Source organism: Myxocyprinus asiaticus, chromosome 10, assembly GCF_019703515.2.
Source record: "Myxocyprinus asiaticus isolate MX2 ecotype Aquarium Trade chromosome 10, UBuf_Myxa_2, whole genome shotgun sequence".
Lineage (NCBI taxonomy): Eukaryota > Metazoa > Chordata > Actinopteri > Cypriniformes > Catostomidae > Myxocyprinus > Myxocyprinus asiaticus.
Window position 1 is genome coordinate 3,082,795 of NC_059353.1, and position 21,776 is coordinate 3,104,570.

General features: G+C 37.9%; 2 protein-coding genes across 2 annotated transcripts in view; both read right to left on the reverse strand.

The window, feature by feature from the left end:
* myo3b (myosin IIIB) overlaps positions 1 to 10,495 on the reverse strand; it is a 213,832-nt gene extending 203,337 nt beyond the window's left edge. Inside the window, exons 1-5 of the mRNA XM_051708096.1 lie at positions 8,970 to 10,495; positions 8,781 to 8,885; positions 8,319 to 8,402; positions 7,926 to 8,128; positions 4,588 to 4,686 (exon numbers count right to left, since the gene is read on the reverse strand). Of these exons, the coding sequence (XP_051564056.1) occupies positions 4,588 to 4,686; positions 7,926 to 8,128; positions 8,319 to 8,402; positions 8,781 to 8,876 (482 nt within the window). The 5' untranslated portion in view covers positions 8,877 to 8,885; positions 8,970 to 10,495. The remainder of the gene's footprint in view (positions 1 to 4,587; positions 4,687 to 7,925; positions 8,129 to 8,318; positions 8,403 to 8,780; positions 8,886 to 8,969) is intronic.
* Positions 10,496 to 10,497: 2 nt separating this feature from the next.
* The window catches only part of LOC127446845 (myosin-IIIb-like), a 68,248-nt gene continuing 56,969 nt past the window's right edge, over positions 10,498 to 21,776 (reverse strand). The window contains exons 12-13 of the mRNA XM_051708133.1: positions 16,007 to 16,162; positions 10,498 to 10,846 (exon numbers count right to left, since the gene is read on the reverse strand). Of these exons, the coding sequence (XP_051564093.1) occupies positions 10,537 to 10,846; positions 16,007 to 16,162 (466 nt within the window). The 3' untranslated portion in view covers positions 10,498 to 10,536. The remainder of the gene's footprint in view (positions 10,847 to 16,006; positions 16,163 to 21,776) is intronic.

The following is a 21,776-nucleotide window of genomic DNA, read 5'->3' on the forward strand; positions in this document are numbered from 1 at the left end:
ACTGAATTGGACAATTTCACTCATGGATTAAATTAATCATGGCTGACTGTGAATAGTGAATTTTTGAATTTTTACAATGGCATTGGTAACTGAAAACTATTGTGTTTGAATGATGCTGCATCCACGCCCCTAGGTGTCGGTGTAAGTCCAAGACGACATAAAAAAATTTACAGAGTGCACCTTGAAAATGACATGTTTTGCACTAGACTTGTAAGTACATATGCTGCATTCCATTCAACTTGAAAAGTCTGAATTTCCAACTTTCTACTAGGAAAAGTGCACTGGTACGCCACTTGAAGTCAGACTTCCAACTTGGAAAATCGTGCGAAAATCTTCAACTCCGATTCTGCCGAGATGCAGGTGCATGATGTCACACAAACATGTCGGCACCCAGGGAAATGTACAAAGTTAGTGATAAACATTCACTTTTATTAGATAATATTGATCAATGAGTTGATGTTCCTGCATTAAATGATATGAAAGCTTGTTTAACAAATGTTAGCAGAGACAGGTGTAAAAAGTATGGTAAATTATACTATCTTTTGATAATTGAACACCTGTAGCACAAATGCTAGTGTTGAAGATGGTGCCGAGTATGGCTGCTGCGTTGCGAGCTCCGACACAACATGGCAGTGTTTTGTTTGTTTTGTTCACAATTCTTATGTTTTTTGTCTTGGATGTTGTCTGCCTTATTGTCTACGACAGACAAACACTTTTGGACATTGGTTCAGCAATTTAACACCGTAAACCGGACTTCAAATTCCTCAATGCTGACCCGCTGTTTACAAAACGCAAGCAGAGCCCTTTGTCTGGGCAGTCCGGACGCAGAAACGCAGGAGGAAAAGGGGAAACAGAGCCGGCGTTCTCATCAGAGTAAGACGCCACACAAATCGACCCACGCTTCCCACTATTCTACTGGCAAATGTTCAGTCTCTGGATAACAAGCTCTGCGAGCTGAAAGCGCGGATCTCTTTCCAACGAGAGACGAGGGACTGCTGCATTATCTGCCTTACGGAAACTTGGATGTCTGCTGAGATTCCAGACTCAGCCATTGAACCCGCGGGGTTCTCCGTGCACCGAGCGGACAAAGCGAAAGACCTCTCAGGTAAAAGCAGAGGTGGTGGTGTATGTTTTATGATCAACAAATCCTGGTGTGATCAGAGGAACATACATTCTATCAAGTCTTTCTGCTCTCCTGATCTGGAATTTCTCGTGCTTCTGTGTCGACCATTCTGGCTACCGAGGGAATTCACAGCGGTCATTATCACTGCTGTGTACATCCCGCCACAAGCCGACACAGACCGGCACTCAAGGAACTGTATGGGAGTATAAGTGAGCAGGAAACCGCGCACCCTGAGGCCGTGTTCATTGTGACCGGGGACTTTAACAAAGCCAGTTTCAAATCAGTCGCACCAAAATACCACCAGCACATTAGTTTTAACACACGAGGGGACCGGGTTTTGGACCATTGCTACTCTCCGTTCCGGGATGGCTACAAATCCCTCCCCAGCCCACCATTTGGCAAATCGGACCACTCTTCCATTCTGCTTCTGCCCGTTTACAGGCAGAAACTGAAACAGGAAGCACCCACCCTCAGAACAATCCAGTGCTGGTCGGAACAATCAGACTCTATGTTACAGGACTGTTTTGATCACATGGACTGGGAGATGTTCCGGTCCGCCTCTGATGATGACATCAAGGTTTATGCTGATAGCATAATGTGTTTCATCAAAAAGTGCGTGGAGGACGTGGTTCCGACCAGAACAATACGGATCTATCCGAATCAGAAATGGATAAATAACGATGTTCGCGCGGCACTTAATGTGCGGACCTCCGCTTTTAATTTAGGGAACGCGGAGGAGCATAAACAAGCCAGTTATGCCCTCCGAATCAGAACTGCAAAACGCCAGTACAGGAGCAAGATTGAAGGACAGTTTAACACCACCAACTCTAGAAGTATGTGGCAGGGAATTAACATCATCACGGACTTTAAAGGGAATAAAAACTCCACCATGAACACCGCTGCCTCTCTCCCGGATGAGCTAAATACTTTTTATGCTCGTTTTGAGGAAAATAACACCGCCCTCGCGGAGAGAGCTCTCGCGGCCGAAGCTACAGAGGTTAGTTCACTCTCCGTCTCTGTAGCGGATGTAACCCGATCCTTCCGACGGGTGAATATCCGCAAAGCCGCGGGCCCAGACGGCATTCCGGGCCGCGTCATCAGAGCGTGCGCAAACCAGCTGGCTGGTATTTTTACGGACATTTTCAACCTTTCCCTCTCTTTGTCTGTAGTCCCCACATGCTTTAAAACATCCACCATTGTGCCTGTTCCAAAGCAATCAAAAATAACTTGCTTAAATGACTGGCGTCCTGTTGCTCTGACCCCCATCATCAGCAAATGCTTTGAGAGACTAATCAGAGATTACATCTGCTCTGTGCTGCCTCTCTCTCTTGACCCGTTGCAGTTTGCTTACCGCAACAACCGCTCCACTGATGATGCCATTGCATCTACAAACACACTGCTCTCTCCCACCTGGAAAAAAAAGAACATTTATGTGAGAATGCTGTTTGTAGACTACAGCTCAGCATTCAACACCATAGTGCCCTCCAAGCTAGATGAGAAACTCCGGGCTCTGGGCTTAAACAGCTCGCTGTGCAGCTGGATCCTGGACTTCCTGTCAAGCAGACGCCAGGTGGTTAGAATAGGCAGCAACATCTCCTCATCACTAACCCTCAACACTGGAGCCCCACAGGGCTGTGTTCTCAGCCCACTACTGTATTCCTTGTGCACACATGACTGTGTGGCAACACATTGCTCCAATGCCGTCATTAAGTTTGCTGATGACATGACGGTGGTAGGTCTGATCACTGACAATGATGAAACAGCCTACAGAGAGGAGGTGCACACTCTGACACACTGGTGTCAGGAGCACAACCTCTCCCTCAACGTCAGTAAGACAAAGGAGCTTGTGGTGGACTTCAGAAGAAAAGACAGAGAACACAGTCCCATCACCATCAATGGAGCACCATTGGAGAGAGTCAGCAGCTTCAAGTTCCTGGGTGTCCACATGAGGAACTCACATGGTCCATCCACACTGAAGTCGTTGTGAAGAAGGCTCATCAGCGCCTCTTCTTCCTGAGAAGGCTGAGGAAGTTTGGAATGAACCGCCACATCCTCACACGGTTCTACACCTGCACTGTAGAGAGCATCCTGACTGGCTGCATCTCCGCCTGGTACGGCAATAGCATCGCCCACAACCGCAAAGCACTGCAAAGGGTGGTGCGAACTGCCAGACACATCATCAGAGGTGAGCTTCCCTCCCTCCAGGAAATATATACAAGGCGGTGTGTGAAAAAAGCTCGGAGGATCATCAGAGACTCCAGCCACCCGAGCCATGGGCTGTTCTCACTGCTACCATCAGGTAGGCGGTATCGCAGCATCAGGACCCCAATGTCCAGGACTCCATGACAGCTTCTTCCCCCAAGCAATCAGACTCCTGAACTCTTGATCTCCCACGATCAAAATACATCAGCACTGCACTTTATTACCCTTACTCTTATATCTCACACCGGACAGTCATAAATTATATTATTATTATATTATATTCTCTCTTAACAACTGACTATTAACCGACAGCCTGAATGTCAATACAGTACAATACTGTACATTCTATATTTACTACTATATATACTTTTTTATATATTTTTATTTTTTATTTTTATTGAATAATGTGTATCTATATAGTGCGTATTGTATACTGTACAGTGTATGTTATTATTTGTATATTGTTGAGTGTTATTATGTGTATATCAGATGTTTAAATTGTGCTGTGTTTATTTGATGTTATTGTAAAAAAATGTCTCATCACTGTCACGACTGCTATGTTGATCGGAACTGCACCCAAGAATTTCACACACCATTGCACTTGTGTATATGGCTCTGTGACAATAAAGTGATTTGATTTGATTTGATTTGATTTGAACTTGTTTAATGCTGAATAATACATTTTACAGAATCTCACTTAATGTCCTTTCGATATCACAGTTTTCCTAATTTAAATCTACTACAATACAACTGAATTTGATTTTGACACATTAATCTTAGGTTTATAACATGGCATATTGTCGTCATATAATCCAAGTCTTTCATAGATTTTATATATTGTGCAGCCCTAGTGATCAGTTCTTTTTTTTTTTTTTTTTAAACAAAGAAACAAAAATCAAGCTAATATTTAATGTGGTGGGCCAGACAAATGTTCTCGCATTTTCTTAAAATTTGTTTTTAATATTATCCTCCTTGCAATATGTCCCTACCAACTTTTACACCAAACCTATGCCCTTGCTGCATTGTTTATGAATTGGGTTGCTAGGAGTCGTCTGTGGTGACAGTCGAACATATGCTAAGCTAACAGGAACGCTGCAGTTTTGCTTCCTTACATGTATCTTCTGAGCATCTGGCAATGGAATGCCTTTATGGTCAGAGATCGGGGAGATAGTAGGAATATCCAACATCTGATGTTGAATGGAATGCAGCATTAATCTGTTACATTACAAAAGAAAGCCAAAAAGCACATAACCACTTTCTACCTGGGGGCGGTTTTGTTTGGTAGTCTGTATTTCTTGAGGCTGTCTTGGTGGTAAAGACCAGCGTAGATGTAATAAAATATGTGGAAGTTTTTCTCGCCCCTGAAAGACAAAACATTGCCAGTGATGTGATGAAAAGACATTGTAGAGGTGTTTATTTTATTTAGAGTTTATTAAATTAAGTAATGTTTATTAACCCTCCTATGGTATTTTGTCATTTTTTGAATTTTCCTCCATTTGGCATCTAAACATAACAAAAAAATAAATAAAAAAATAAAATATTTTACTTGATTCGATAAGTCTAAGTGGTCATAAAAAAAAAATAAAAAAAGCGACACATTTGGTATTTGTGGTCAGAATTGACAGACCATTGAAAATAAATGGGTAAGACCAAAAAAATTGAGCAATTTTTTTTTATCTGTCAAATACAATCTATAAATCAGCCACAAAACAGAAAATGTGCAGGGTGAAACTCTAAAACATCCTCAGTGCAAAACATACACACCCACTCACACACAAACACACTTACAAACACACACAAATGAACTGGTGAGACTATAACACAGAGCTGTTTTTACATTTGTCACAATTTTAAACACACACACTCAGAAATGAAGGGGTGAGATGATAACACACTCACAATGCAGAAAACACACACACACACACACACACACACACATGGAGAGAGAGAACCAGAGCATCAATAAGTTGAGCTCTACTGCAATCTTTTGGTCATTGTTGACATCAGAAGTCATCTGTTGTTTTTCAGCTGATGACAGCAATCTGACACACACACATACAAACAAACAAACAAACACACACACACACACACACACACACACACACATACACACACTTTTGAAAAATTCATTTTTACTATAGAAGATTTGAAATTGCAGAATGTTTACTCTGATTCTTCTGTTTTATACTCTAAATGAATTTGCAGAATTTTGCAGTTAATTTGTTTCTTGATTTCATTTTCTCTTCATTATAATGCATTTACTTTGAGTTATTACATTAGTATGTTTGAAATAAATTATTGGTAAAAAATGCTTATTCTGTGTCTTCTCTTTGTAACACCATGGTCAGGTTTGATTGCAAGCATAATGACATTAACTGCAAAAACTAGCACTTCAAATCAAATTTGAAATTCTAAACTTTGACAAATAATAGTTTGATAATGTCTAAATATATAAAGAAATGCAAATCTTGTGATAAAATATAAAATCAGGTTACAACAAGCCATCAGACTACACAATAGGTAGCTACAGTCATCTACTGGCCATGTTATTTAAGTCATGTTATTTATATTTTTTTCACCAGATGGCAGCAATCTGCCTCCAATTAATGTAATATTCTCATATTTTCTTCATGTTTCAACTTATAGAAGTGTAGGTTCTGAATTATTATTATTTTTGTCTTAAAAATTTGCTTATTTGTATATGAAAATTAATGGAAAAATGTATAAATTTACATGTAAATAAGATGAAAATAGCATGAAATCCCAAAAGAAATGCATTATTTTATTGTTCTTAATTCAGGGAAGTAACTTACTTCACACTGGCACTTCCAGTCAAAAATTACCACAAACACCAAAGACAGGTGCCATTTTTCAATACCATAGGATGGTTAAACTTTAGTTTATTAAATGCAATTTACAAGTTGTGAGTTTAAAGTCAACATGAAATCGATAAAGTTGATCATATTAGCTTTCTTAATACATGTTGCTGGTCTTGTTGTGAATGATTAATCAGTGCATGCTATCCCAAAGTAAAAATGTAAAGGGCCGGGCAATATGGCTACAAAAAAAATAAAAATAAATATTTGTAGCTTATTGACTATATTCATATATCGATATTCATGTTTTTGCTCTAAAATAGCTTAAAAGACTGGGGGGAGTGGGGTGGGGGGGTTGTTTCAGTCAGAGGAATGATCATTTAAACTATTTTAACATCCATTGTAGCTAGGCAGATTCAAAATGTTTAATGCAAGAAGTAAAAATCTAGTTATGTCACCACGTCGACTTGTTTTTCAACCCGTCCAATCACGTGTCATATATAGAGCTGGGAGATATGGCCAATTATCATGATATTTATTTTCAAATAGTTTGAGATCAATGTTTATCACAATATACATTTCATACCATTAATAGGGAAGGAAATGCATTCCACATGCTTGTTAGGTCTTAACCTGTTGATGCTCATTGACCCCACCCATGGGTTTGACTTTACTTTGCTTAAATGAGTTCACATTTACTATATAGTGTGCTGTTCAAAATTGTTCATAATGTTGATCAGTTATAACTTGTCAACATTATTAACTCTTTTTTGACTAGACTATACAGTAAATATGAACAAATTTAAGCAAAGTGACATCAGTTCTGGGGGGGAGCAAGCACAGCAACAGGTTAAGAATGAATGTAAACACAACTTCTATGTTTACAAGTAAACTCCACAGGGTAAGCTACCCTTCAGTTTGAAGTTCAAGAAGTATACTCAGGTAAGAATTCTACATAAGACCTCTTTTCAATGCAATTTTGCCAATTTCATCATCTTCAGCAACATCTGACTCCACTGAAATACTTTCTTGCGACGCTCCACACTCCAGCTCAGTAGGTGGTGGTAATGCACCATAAGCTGGATTGCCAACTGCCAATAAACATCTCAAGAAGAAGAAATACTTTCTTGCCTTTGTCAAAAAATTTGTGGATGTGACAGAGCTATGGATCATGAAAAAAACGTTAAATAAAAGTAAATAGTACTTACTGTAAATAAACAGCAAATGTGTTGATGTCAGAGTTGCTGTTGTGTTCAGTCGATAGCTGTATTGCATTGTCAGTGCTGTCTTGTATGGTACAGAACGATATCATATTAGCCGAATAGCTAGGTGCTAGCTACCTAGCCTCATTACTGGTTTATATGACAGCAGGGCTATGTAGCCGCTAGTCAGCTAATACTTCCTAACTGGCTAATTTTATGACCATGATTCAGTTAGCTAACTTTGCCGAACTGCTTCCTTTTTTTAGCGACATGCACCTGATCCGATTGTCTGTGTACAACACAGACTAAACGTGAAAATTATTAGAGGAATTATTACTAGAGGATTTTTTTTTTCTCAATAATATCAATATAGTTTTTTCACCCAGCCATAATATAGAGACAATTTTTCAGCATCCTGTCAATTCTGTATAACATAAGGTCCCACCTTATACATTTTTTTTTTTTTTTTTCATTAAATAACCAGCAATCTGTCACATTATGGAAGTAAAATGGGTTGTGAATGCCATTTCATGTTGACTTTAATGTTCTGATGGCCATATATCTAAGCGAAATGGTTCTCACATAGCCTGTTTGATGACTCTTGATTTCTCCAGAAGATACTCAGAGATCTTGGCGCCCATCACCGCTCCAGTAGGTGTGAACTTCATCTCCAGGTATTTTCCGAAGCGGCTGGAGTTATCGTTAATGGCTGTGCATGCATTACCAAACGCCTCCACCAGGGGGTTCACTTGAAGAATCTTCTCACGAAGTGTTCGATTATTTGCCTGGATACAGAATGCAACAGATGCTGTGGGTCTGAAGCCAAAACGATTTATATCTCTAACAGCTATAATTGATTGTATCGCTGGAGGAAACATAAATTTATTTTGACTGTGTTGTTATGTTGTGTTTTTTTGGAGCATAGGAGTACGAAAGAGTGTGTTAGCTAGTATGTATGGTGGGTGAGTAATCTACCTTTCCCAGAAAGGTGAGGTGTTGGACAATGAGGTGAGCACTCTCAGTTTTACCAGCTCCACTCTCCCCACTGATGATTATACACTTCAGTTACACAGAAACAATAGAGACAACATAAACTCTGATTAATGTACACAGAAAGAAATTAAAAGACACATATATAGAAAAGCACACACACACATAGATTACTTGAAATATTGATTTGAGTTTAAATTATTCTATTATGTGAGAAGAAAGAGAGTGTGGAGTGGTATGAGAGACAATTGCAAATCCTGGGAAGGATTTGGATAGGGATAGGAAATTGGGGAAACTATAATTATTTATACAGCTTAGAGATCATTATACCAATAAATTTGACTACAGAATTCTGCTATTGATCAATCTCAATCAAGTATTCAGAGAGTCATGTACTAAATGTATCGCTTTAAGTGTAAGAGTGTGGACAGAGAGAGAGAGCAGTACCTGATCTTTGGAGAGTGTGACCATGCTCTGATAGGCTGCATCAGCAGTGGCAAAGATGTGTGGAGAGTTACTGGAGCGTTTCATCCCATGATACATCTTTGAGAACTGAGAACAGACAGAAAACTACACCTTGCTTCACTTTCTACAGGGAAGCTTTGATTCAGAAAGGATCTTAAAGTGGATGCTCACGTGTGGAGAGTAGATGCTGAGGTTTTGGAAAGGGTTCAGGGCTATGAGGATGTCACCAACATACGTGTAGATCTGCAGTTCCTCATATCGCTTCTGAAGATGTGCAATGATTGTTTCCTTTAAATGAGAGAGAAAGAGGACAATATAATTTGGTCAGATTTAAATGCTTGAAATACAGGTATTTGCTTGTGCAGTGCAGATTCACTAATGCGATTAATCTACTATTAGTCTAGTAACAGATTGCAATATTTCTCCAACAGGTTTTTATCAGTTATTTTTTTGTGAAAAATATTGTAAAGTGGGTCCCTGCAAATACTGAGGTCATGTGACTTGATATATAAACTCTGACAACAACTCACAATCTTTATCTAATAAACATTGCAGTATTTTTGAGAAAGAAGCTGACCTCGAGGCAACTAAACTAAACTAATAACAAAAAAAGAAAAGAAAACACAACTAAACTAAAAAAGAAAAGAAAAAAACACAAAACAAACAACTAAACTAAACAATTAAACAAAACTTATCAAAAACAAACACAAAACAAAACAAAAAACTATGCTAAACAACTAAAAAAAAAACACTAAATACAACAAAACACTAAACTAAAACAAAAAGAAAAGAAAACAAATAAAAAAACTAAACTAAACAACTAAACTAAAAAACCCCACAAAATAGCAAACTAAACTAAACTAAAAATCACAAAAGAAAACACTTAACTAAACTAAACAAAAAACAAAACAAAACAAAACAAAAACTATACTAAACTAAGAAATACAAAATAAAACAAAACACCAAACAAAAAACGTAACTAAACTAGACTAAACTAAACTAAAAAAAAACACAAAACAAAACAAAAAAACTAAACTAAAAAAAAAAAAACACACACAAAATAAAACAAAGCACTAAACTAAACTAAACTAAACAACAACAAAAAAAAAAACCCACACAAAACAAAAAACTAAACTAAACTAAAAACAAAAACAAAACACAAAATAAAACAAAGCACTAAACTAAACTAAAAACAAAAAAGAAAACAAAAAACTAAACTAAACAACTAAACTAAACTAAACTAAAAACAAAAAAAGAATACTAAAACTAAACAAAACAAAACAACTAAACTAAACTGCACAAAATAACAAAAACCAAAAAAAAAATTAAAAAAAATAAATACTAAACTAAACTCTTTCGATCGACTGCTGCCGTTAGGGGTTGCCACAGCGGACCATCCATGATCCGCATATTGGCACAAGTTTTATGCCGGATGCCCTTCCTGACACAACTCCCAGTGACTGGGGGACACTACTAAACTAATCTAAACTAAAAAAAAGAAAAAAAGAAAACACAAACCAAAACACTAAACTAAACAAAAAAAAATAAAATAAATAAATAAAAAATAAAAATACAACTAAAAAAACACAACAAACAAAAAAGATTTTGCTTTAAGGAATAATTCACCCAAAAATGAAAATGTAGCCATCATTTATTCAAACCCCAATGACTTTCTTTATTATGTGGAAGCCAAGTATTTCTTTCCCATGCAAGAAAAGCAAACATTAATCAAGGGTTGTCAAGCTCCAAAAAGAAAACCAAATTTAAGATGGTTAAGCAAATCTGCTTTCAATGTATAAAAAAAGAGTAGTGTGAACATTCGTCCAAATTTCCACTCTTGGGTGTCCACGGAAGAAAGAAAGTCATGAGGGTTTGGAACGACATGATGGTGAGTAAATTTATAAACTTTTGGTTGAACTGTTCCTTTAATTCCAGTTATATCTTGTAAATATTCATATCTGACCTCAACTAAAACCTCCAGATTCACCAGATCGTCATCAGGACAGCTCTCAATTATCAGTGTTTTTCGAGTATTGATCCGCTCATGCCTATAAAAGACAAATACAATGATGTTTCAGCTTCAGTACTACACAGATAAATTCAATCACACACAAAAATGAATCCACCAATTCCTGTATACAGCATCAGTATCTAATGCAGGTCTATCCTCTGGGGTTTACAGGCTATTATAGCATGTAGTGAATGCACTTCATCAGGGTTTGACCCTCTATTGTAGTTTTGACCTTTAGATCAGGAGGAAGCAGCTGCTCTATTCACAGCTCTTAAACCCCAGTGGGCACCGGGGACGTGACAGCGCACACACACATTACCCTGTGCTGTATGTGTGTGAGTGTGTGTGCCACTGTATTTCTGTGTGTGTATCAGTGTTCTCACACTCTCTAATCACTGATATTTGCCATCAGTGACTGAACTGAGAGAGCAGAGACAAGCTCATAATCTCATTATGTGTCTCTCTCTGTTCTGTCGCTATCAGTGTAGCAGATTATATGTGGCCTGGGGAATGAGGGTCGACAATCTGGCAACCCAGGCAGTGACAGTTTATTCACAATCAGAGAGCGTACCAACCCCCAATATCACAGAACTACTTAAAATTGTCTTTATAGACACTCAAAAGCAACAGTGATGAATATCCTGCCCCGATTTATGTATCTCAGTCTTGCTGAGATGAAACGAATCTTGTTGTCAAATCATCTGCATACTAATGAGTTTATCAGGGTTAGATTAATTTAGGTTTAATAGGATTACTTTGTGCATTCTCATCTAACCCTGAATCAGACATTGTTTAGTCTCGCCTAGCCAGACCTTTGACTACTGGCATAAAGACTGGTCCACTTTGAATCACAACATTACAAATTTTTATTTGAAGCAAAAATGTATTTGAAAATTGGACAAAAAGATATAGGTACAAGACTGTGTACTTAACATCTTTCATGAGGGAATGAACTACAATCCCATGAAGCATTGTGAATGACTTAATTTAAATTAAAAATGATGAAAAACATAAAACTATTGATTTAAAGTTGTTGGTTGTAAGTATAGAAAGTATATACTGTATTTATTTTTTTTATATTCAGATACAGTATATACAAATATTCAGTATAAGTAGTTTTATAGAGAGAGCGCCTCAATTCTGTCATTCACAGTGCATCATGGGAGTGGCCAGTAGATCTTTTGCCGCACTTTGTTGGCTGTGATTCTCTGATTGGTGGGTCTTTCTTTTCAGGATCAAGAGTAGTGTAGTTCTTCATCAGTAATTCCGCTTTAACACACTTTCTTTTTTTTTTTAAAATGAAGTTGAAATAATGTGAACTCATGACTTCATTGGAAGCCTATACAATCAATTAACAACTTGAGAGCTCACGGTAGGTCTGTCTTTAAAGGTTTATACATTTTTGTTCAAAATCATTTCACCTATAGAAACAATGAATGGGACTTTTACTTCTGAAACCAGACTGTTGCACTCTATTCTAGTCTTGAACCGCCCACTTAGAAAGAAAGAGATGGTTTGACTGAAAAGTAAAGCGACCGACCACAGTTTGTTTTTTTAGTATGCAAAATTTAAGGGCATGTAAATCTGAAATAGAATAGCATTCTGCCCTCAAGTGTGCTGCTGCTTAAACATGGGATATACATCTTCATTTAGGCCAAAACACGAGATGTCCCGACTAATATGGGACAGTAACTTTGAAACCCTAGATAAAGTATATACCTATGTACCCTGTCTCCTGGAATTTGCATAGCTGTCAACCAATCAGACTAAAAGTGTCAAATTCAGCCAGTTCTTGCCATTTTTGTGTGCATTATGAAAATGTTTAACAACTCTGATATTTCGCAATATAGTAGACACTTTTATACAAATCTAAAGGGTTGAGTTCACCAAATATTAAGTATACAGGGTTGGGGAGTAATGGATACATCCAACGGGATTTAAAATACAAAATATGAGTAACTGTATTCCACTACAGTTACTTTTTAAATCATTGGTAATCAGAATACAGTTACATTCAAAAAGTATTTTGATTACTGAAGAGATTACTTTGCATTTTATTGTCATTTGTTTCATTTAATATTTAATCCTTTCAGATGGAAAACATTTATACATATAAATGATGTGATCCAAAGTGCATTTGAACAGCGGTGAAACACTTTCTTATGATGTGTTACATTCATACGGGCAGACAGAGGGCACTTTCACATTGTTATGAGGGAAAAGGTGGATATGGCCTCATTGAGGAACTCAATAGAGAGAATCCACATACATACGATCAGCGAAAGATGTCGATGGGTACAATCTGTGGTGTTTAGAAGGTTGGAGCATCATAAATTGTTAACCTTGTGTTAATTGTCATGTAAACATTTAGCTTTATGCTAAGCTAAAATGCTACTTCTAGCCCTTTTCAATGCACGGTTATATTTTTTATATCAGGAAATCAGTTTTTCTCTATTAAGTAAGTACATTTTACAGCATGTAAATTCTTTAATCTGTAGTGGAATACATTTTAAAAGTAACCCTCCCAACCCTGTAAGAATACTGCATGACCTGTCTGTTTTTAAAAAATTTTTATATAGAGGTCAGAATTAGAGGTCTGCTACCCAAACAGAGCCAGATGGTTTCGGATTTGTAAATAATGAAAAATGACATGCGAAAACTGAGTTTGGGGCTGTTGATACCGTTGATTGCTTTTCAATGTAAACACTTGCTGGATGAATTAATTGTGCCTTGTTAAATCTGTGTATGTTTACTGTAACAATCCTGTTACGAGCATGGGCATCACTGTTTCGTGATGTCACGATGTGGCGAAACTCATAAATATTAATTAGGTTTTGGCAGAAAATGTCAAATAATGTCTTCCTTAATGACCAATTCAAGCGTTCCAATAAATATTTTGCATAATTAATTTGATAACTTCCGTAAATCTAATACTGTCATCTAATAATGTAAATACTTTACATAGATCAGTAAACTTTAGCCAAAATGACAGATGACAGTTTTTGCCTCTTTTAGAAGGAGTTCCGGGTTCTAATCCGCCCTAATACATTTTTACATTTTAATAAAGGAAGATTACATCTGTTTGTCAGTGGATGTACACTGATGAGCCACAACACTATGACTAAACATTATGAGGCCAGGGCAACACCTTGAACTCTTCATTATGTACCTCAAACCATTCCCGAACAATGTGTGCAGTGTGACAGGGTGCATTATCCTGCTGAAAGAGGCCACTGCCATCAGGGAATACCATTGCCATGAAAAGGTGTACCTGGTCTGCAATGATGTTTAGGTAGGTGGCATGTGTCAAATTGACGTCTACATGAATGGCCGGACCCAGGGTTTTCCAGCAGAACATTGCCTGAACATAACACAACACACATTCCTCCTGTAACCATCATTAAAATTTTCTGTGACTTGTGCCACAGTAGACCTTCTGGCAGTTCGGACCAGATGAGATAGCCTTCGTTGCCCTCGTGCATCGATGAGCCTTGGGCGCCCAACACCCTGTCACTGGTTAGTGGTTTGTCCCTCCTCAGACCACTGTTAGTAATTACTCACCACTGCTAAACGGGAGCACCCCACAGGCCTTGCCGTTTCACAGATGCTCTGATCCAGTCATCTGGCCATAACAATTTGGCTCTTGTCAAAGTTGCTCAGGTCTTTGCTCTTGCCCATTTCTCCTGCATTCAACACATTGACTACAAGAACTGATTATTTGCTTATCATCTAATCTACCAGACCTTGACATGTGGCCTTGTTAGGAGCTGATCAACGTTATTCGCTTCACCTGTAAGTGGTCATAATATTTTGACTCATCAGTGTATATCATGAGTGGGGACACTCTGTTTGAATTTTGTTTTGTGATTTAACTGGAAAGGAGCACGAGCTGCCGAACAGCGGAGCAAGAAGAGGACACATCTGGATGCACAAGAGAACATCGCCGCCCACTGTCATTCAATGTCATCGATAACAGCCGCAAAGAGCACTCGTTACAATGTAATATATAAAAATAACAAACTCCAGTGCTGGATCACCTCTTATTATAACACACACAAATGAAATTGAAACTCCTGCTCAAGAACCAGAGATGTTACCTGATGAAAGCTATATCAAAAAGTGGTGGGGAAAAAAATTGGCAAAGGCAAAAAGTGGTAGGGACATGTCCCACCCATCCCACCCATAAATGACTCCTAAGGTTACAAATGTTGCCTACAATGCTTAAACAAAATACAGCCTATTGCAATAAATGTACTTGTTTGGAGAAGAAATTATAAAAAGTGAACGATTTCGGGTTCTGGTTGGGTCGGGTCACATGGTCTCAGGTAGGAGCCAGGTTTGGGCTTCACTTTAATGCCATGTAGACCCGTAGTCTAAATTAAGCATTTAGTGGAGAAGCCAGTGGGGGCTGTTTTATGATTTTCCAGTGTTTCATGTTCCTCTTATAAGCATTGTCAGATAAATCACTTATTCCTAATAGTCCAAGTCACTGTGATGTCATCCGATTGAATCTCCCTCAGTTATTACTGTCTCCTGGCCTCTGAGGGGTTTAACTCCTCCATCAGATAACACTGCCCTCTGCTGGACAGAACAAACCCTCCTCAAAACACAGGTGATAGCACATGACACAGTCATGAAAAACTCACAACTTACACAATCTGATTCATATATTTCTGGCCTGTGAAAACAGCAGGTCATGACATATTTCCCATTTAGATGTGATAAATCTGCTATGACATCTCTGAAGGAACAGACGAGAGTGATAAAAGCTAGTCAAGCTCCTCACAATGACTACGGTCATGCTCAAGGCTGCCAGATCTTTAAGTTTGACCCTGAGAAGAATTAAAAGAAACTGAGAACATTTGAAAATGACAGTCTGTGATGGACAGGCTGTTATTAAACCTTTAAAAATAATACTTCTGTTTAATCTGTATACATTGTCCCCAAAAAAGTATTTGGACACTTAAAAATGTCATTGCATTATACAACAAAACCTAAAAGTGGCAGAAAAGTGAAGCCAGTTCTGAGAAAAGCTGTAACAGTATTTGTTTGGTATGGCATTTTTCTACCTAAAACAAAGACATTCAGACATTTTATAATGGTATTTAAATGTCCAAAAGTGTTCATAAAAGTCTGGGAGATCATGCAATGATCATATACCATGTTTCTTGTACTTTGTGTTGCGATCACTATGTACCTGGTCTTATTGCTGCTGCTCACGTCTTGTTGCTCACGAATGAGCACTGACAGCTGCTGACTGAGAGATGTGTCCTTCCCATGTGCCTGTTTAATGAACGGATGCTCTAACAGATGAGTCACCGATGGACGTGTCTCAAAGTCCTTTATTAAACACCTGCAAACACCAAGACAAGAAGACAACACAAGAGAATGAGACATTTTACATACTATGAGCATACTACAACTGATTACCCACATATGAAATTATAAATGATTAAAAAATGAAAAAGTACAAAGTTAACAAGCAGCAGGTCTGGCATAATAAGTCATGTAAAGGCCTTCATTAAGGCTATGGAGCATGTCACCTGTGCATCTTCATATAAGTTCAACCTTAGATAGACACGCCTAACTGGAGCCTCTCTGAGATCTGAACATCTGACCAGTCTCTCTCTGTCTGTATGTCTCTCTCTCTCTCTCTCTGTCTGTATGTCTCTCTCTCTCTCTCTCTCTCTCTCTCTCTCTCTCTCTCTCTCTCTGTCTGTCTGTCTGTCTGTTTGTCTGTCTGTCTCTCTCTGTCATCACCATAGCATCCAGTATAAACAGCCTTATCATGTGTCTTCAGGCCTGTGCTATGCTGTATCTGTTGGTCTGACATTAGTCAGAGTCAACACCTTATTTAATTTCTTTGTTAAATAAAACGTTAATTAAAACTTTAATTTCTGGCACTTTTAGCACCGAGAATTTCTAGAAAGTAAAGTCTCGTTCCAGCACATCTCAAATTCTATATCGTGTTTACAGTAATAGAATTCTTGTTGGAAATGAAAGTGATGGAAATGGCATTTTGAATATTTTTGAAATAAAATGGCTGATTTGCTAAGGCTATTTTTCTTAGCTAACATTTAATGTATCCTAAATACACACAGTTTAATAATATTTTCACAGTTTTTGCATAATTTAGTTTCTTTGGAAATTAGACCCCATACAAATATTCTGCTCACAAGTGATATTTACCTTGATTTTTCTTAGTATTTTTTCTTCAAACATAACTCATCTCATATTTCATCTCAAGCATGCTCTTTTGTCGCATACTGTAAGTTAAAAAGTACACTAAATGTAAACAAAAACAAAAAAAAAACAACAACAAAAAAAAAAACTGTGGGACAGCTGTAATTGTTGAAAAAAATTACTGAAATAATTTTCTCACAATAAATACTGAAATGGTTTGTGTTTATTTTACTCTGTGTTTAGATTATCACAGTTTTAAACATGTAATAATTTGTATTATGGATTTTCATTGTTTAATATTGAATGTCTGGGTCTGGAACAAGGCTAGAACAGTAAAATCTGTACATAAAAGAAATTTGAAAAGTACCAAAAATAAATGCCGAAGACCTGTTAAAACATTTCCAATTTATTTTTAATGTGACCTTCACATAAGAAAAATAGATTTTTTGAAATCCGTTAGTTTTAATAAAAATGAACCCCTGGTGACATGAAAGTGCCTGAAGTTGAAGAAACACTCTTATATAGACACAGAAAAACAAATTTTCACACATCAGTAGATATACTATTCTTTAAAAAAATACATAAAAACAATTACATAATTTGCTGAATACTCTGAAAATGTTTATTTGACTAAAGAAGGTAATCAAAAAGGACAATCTTCGACACCATAGATCACGATATTCTCTTGGATAGGCTTGAGAATTATGTTGGCATTTGTGGACAGGCACTAGTATGGTTAAGGTCCTATTTATCAGACCGTTACCACTTTGTCTGAGTAAACGAGGAATTGTCAGATCAAAATAAAGTATGGAGTGCCACAGGGCTCAGTTTTAGGGCTTCTGCTTTTCTCCTTTGAAAATTGCTTCCCCTGGGAGACATTATCAGAAATCATGGAATTAGTTTTCACTGTTATGCCGACAATACGCAACTTTATTAGGACCCAAGCACTGAAAGTGCCGAGACCCTATTGTTCTTCTAAGGATTATTATTAGGGCCCAAGCACTGAAAGTGCGGAGACCCTATTATTATTCTAAGGATTAATAGGGCCCATGAACTGAAAGTGCAGAGACCCTATTGCTCTTCTAAGGATTTTTCTTTCTGGAGACCCTATTGTTCAGTCCTATTGTTTATTTTTATTTTTTTCAAGGTTTTTGATACTTTTGGGGTACTTAACATGCGTGAAAACTCTTGAAAGTTTGCACACACATCAGAGTTGTTGGCCATTAGAGCTGGGCAAAGTTGCGGGGGGGGGGGGCATGCAGGGGGGGCTCTGTAGCGCCACCTAGAAGATGAGCATGTTTGGGGGCTCTGTAGCACATACCTTTTGAGCTATTGTCACCAAACTTTGTGCACATATAGATCTCATCAAGCCAGACAACTTTCATGCTGACAGTCATAAGCTCCACCCAACAGGAAGTCTGCCATTTTGGATTGTTTGAAAAATGTATGCTCTGGATTTTATGTTACAGGTACCAAATGTGGGCGACATCATGCCAAGACACTGACGATGCTAATTTGCGAATGGATTTTTGATATATCAAATGGCACCCCCTTTTGACTAAAGTGGTGGTGTCGGTTTTACCTACAGTCACCAAACTTGGTACATACATAGTTCTCATCAAGCTGGACAACTTTCCATATTACAGTCATTAGCTATGCCCAACAGGATGTTGGCCATTTTGGTTTAAATGTGGATTTTTTGACAATCGCAGGCTCTGAACTTTTAAATACTCCTCCAAGAAAAATCATGCGATTCTCACCAAATTTGGTCAACATGATCCCAAGACATTGAAGATGATAAATAGTGAACAGATTTTTGCTATATCGAATGGTGTCACCATGGCAAGGCAATAAATGCATGGCAAAAAAGGGAAACAGGAAGTGTCTAATATCTTCTGCATGCATTGAGTGATTTAGATCAAAGTTGAGCTGTATGTTTGGTCATGGGGGCTGATCACATTGATGTGGCTATTCTGGGTCATGGTTGTATCGCCACCAACTGACAACAGGAAGTGTGACACTGTGTGATTTTGAAATAGACCTCTTATATTTACCCTCTCAAAAGCATGCTTTGTTTTCCTAGAGCCACCAGGGGGCTATGGCGGCATAGTGCTTGGGCCCATCATCGCTGCTTGCAGCTATATTTATTATTATTTTTATTCTTTTCATGGTTTTCGGAACTTTTGGGGTACTTAATGTGTGAAAACTCTTGAAATTTTGCACACACATCAGAGTCATTGGCCATTAGGGCTGGGATTGTCAACAAATAAACTTTGGTTCAAAATGAAATATGACCATGTAGGGGGCCTGGGTAGCTCAGTGAGTATTGATGCTGACTGCCACCCCTGGAGTCGTGAGTTCGAATCCAGGGTGTGCTGAATGACTCTAGCCAGGTCTCCTAAGCAACCATATTGGCCCGGTTGCTAGGGTGGGTAGAGTCATATGGGGTAACCTCCTCATGGTCATGATTAAGTGGTTCTCACTCTCAATGTGGCACGTGGTAAGTTGTGCGTGGATCGCGGAGAGTAGCATGAGCCTCCATAAGAAGAGTCTCTGCAGTGTCATGCACAGCGAGCCACGTGATAAGATGCGTGGATTGACAGTCTCAGAAGCGGAGGCAACTGAGACTTGTCCTCCACCACCCGGATTGAGGTGAGTAACCGTGCCACCACGAGGACCTAGTAAGTAGTGGGAATTGAGCATTCCAAAATCAGGGAGAAAAAAGGGGATAAAAAAAAAAAACTTAATATGATCATATCAGCCCAATTTTATCATCGCTACATTGGCTATCTGTTAAATTTCATATTAATTATTAAAATACTTTTAACTACTATAACAAAGCTTTGAATGGTCTAGCTCCACAGTACTTAAGTGACCTTCTATCACACTATATTCCATCACATTCACTACGATCACAAAATTCTGGCCTGTTAATAAAACCTAGAATATCAAAATCCACAAAAGGAGGTAGATCCTTTTCCTGTCTGGCTCCTAAATTATGGAACAGTCTTCCAAATATGGTTCGAGACTCTCTCAGTTTAAGTCTAGACTAAACACTCATCTTTTCAGCCAGGCATACACCTAATTTATTTATCAACTCATAGTTATGCTGCATTAGTTAGGTCTGCTTTTATATTCTATAAACCTGTTTTAAAGTGCATGGCATCTACGCTAATATTATTCTATTTGTTTCCCTGTCTTTGAGCCTGTTGTCTGACTCCCACTGCTACGTGTTGCTGAGTGATGATGACCAACTGCAGCCTGTGCCAACATATATCACTTCAGTCTACTACGATGGACTTCACAGTGGATGAACTGATGACAACTCCAACCATAAGGCATGGGGTACTTCACTGGCCACAGCCTGAACCTTGGACTTAGGATGGACTTCACTGAAATGAGCTGCCACAAACTGCCAGTTGAACTGCGATACACGTCACTTATCTCTGCCTGCATCACCTTGGTCAAAGGATGGATTAAACTTAAAATAGAATACATAGATAATAAATTAAATTAATAACTAAAGCCTTCATCAGCAAAAATACAAAGGACAATACATCTATGTGAACTTCCGCAGTTAATCCAGCATGAACTTCAAAGATATTAGTCATTAATCTTACAGTTCATACAAAATCTTTTTGTTTAAACACTGGCCCTTAACACTTATTTAGTTTACTAATTTTAAATAATGATTTGTACTACACATAAATAACTAATTTTGGCATTATATTCATGCTGTTTAGCCAGAGGGGAACTGGCCCCCACAGTGAGCCTGGTTTCCCCCAAGGTTATTTTTCTTATGGATAACATCTTATGGAGTTTTGTGTTCCTTGCCACAGTCACTTTTAGCCTGCTCACTGGGGGTCTAAATATAATTATTATTATTATTTACTTATTTATTTATTATCACGTTTTTATCAAACTCCACAATGATGATTCTGACATTACAGATATTACAGCTTTATTTTCTGTTAAAGCATGATTTTCTGTAAAGGTGCTTTGAAATGATGTGTGTTGTAAAAAGTGTGCTATACAAATAAAAATGAAAAAATAAATAAATAAATAAATGAAAGACAGAGTTGTTTGTAATCTAGATTGACGCTGTCTCTGAACTGGGACTGGCCCCTCTAGAAACCATTAAATGCAGTAGATTAGGCCAGTGGGTCTGTCATTAGTGTTCAGCATGGCTGAGGGTCCAGACAGCAGGCGTCTCTGATAGCAGAGGGGAAGAAATTCAGCTGCACAATTACAGAAATATTTATAAAGGCGGAACAACAGTTCTCTGCTATAAACACACACAAAGAACAAACAGTCTGCACCTCCTGATAACACACTCACACACACACACACACTGACAGGATTTATTTGGGAGAATTATTTCTGATCTGATAGCCCTCAGACACCTTTTTTATTTTCAGTTGGATGTTTATGAGAAGCCTTCTCAAGAGAATGCAGTAGATTTATTTTGCCAAACATGAGTGAATGAAGCATTGCATTTTGACAGACCAATGCAGATATTGTGGATTGTATAAGCTTTATTTAATTAATGACCACATCATAATCAAACAAACAATATTTTTACAGATTTTTTTGGATAAGCAGTTAAATTGGATCATGTAGGTTTGCAAAGTGGCTGTTATTGTTTTGTGTAAACGTACAACTTTTACTATAAAAGTTTAACCCCTAAACCAAACCTAAACCTTACCATGAGTTTAATAGGAAAGTACGTTTTGTGTACCACGGAATAAAGACAAACTCGTTTGGAACGAGACGAGGGATATGTA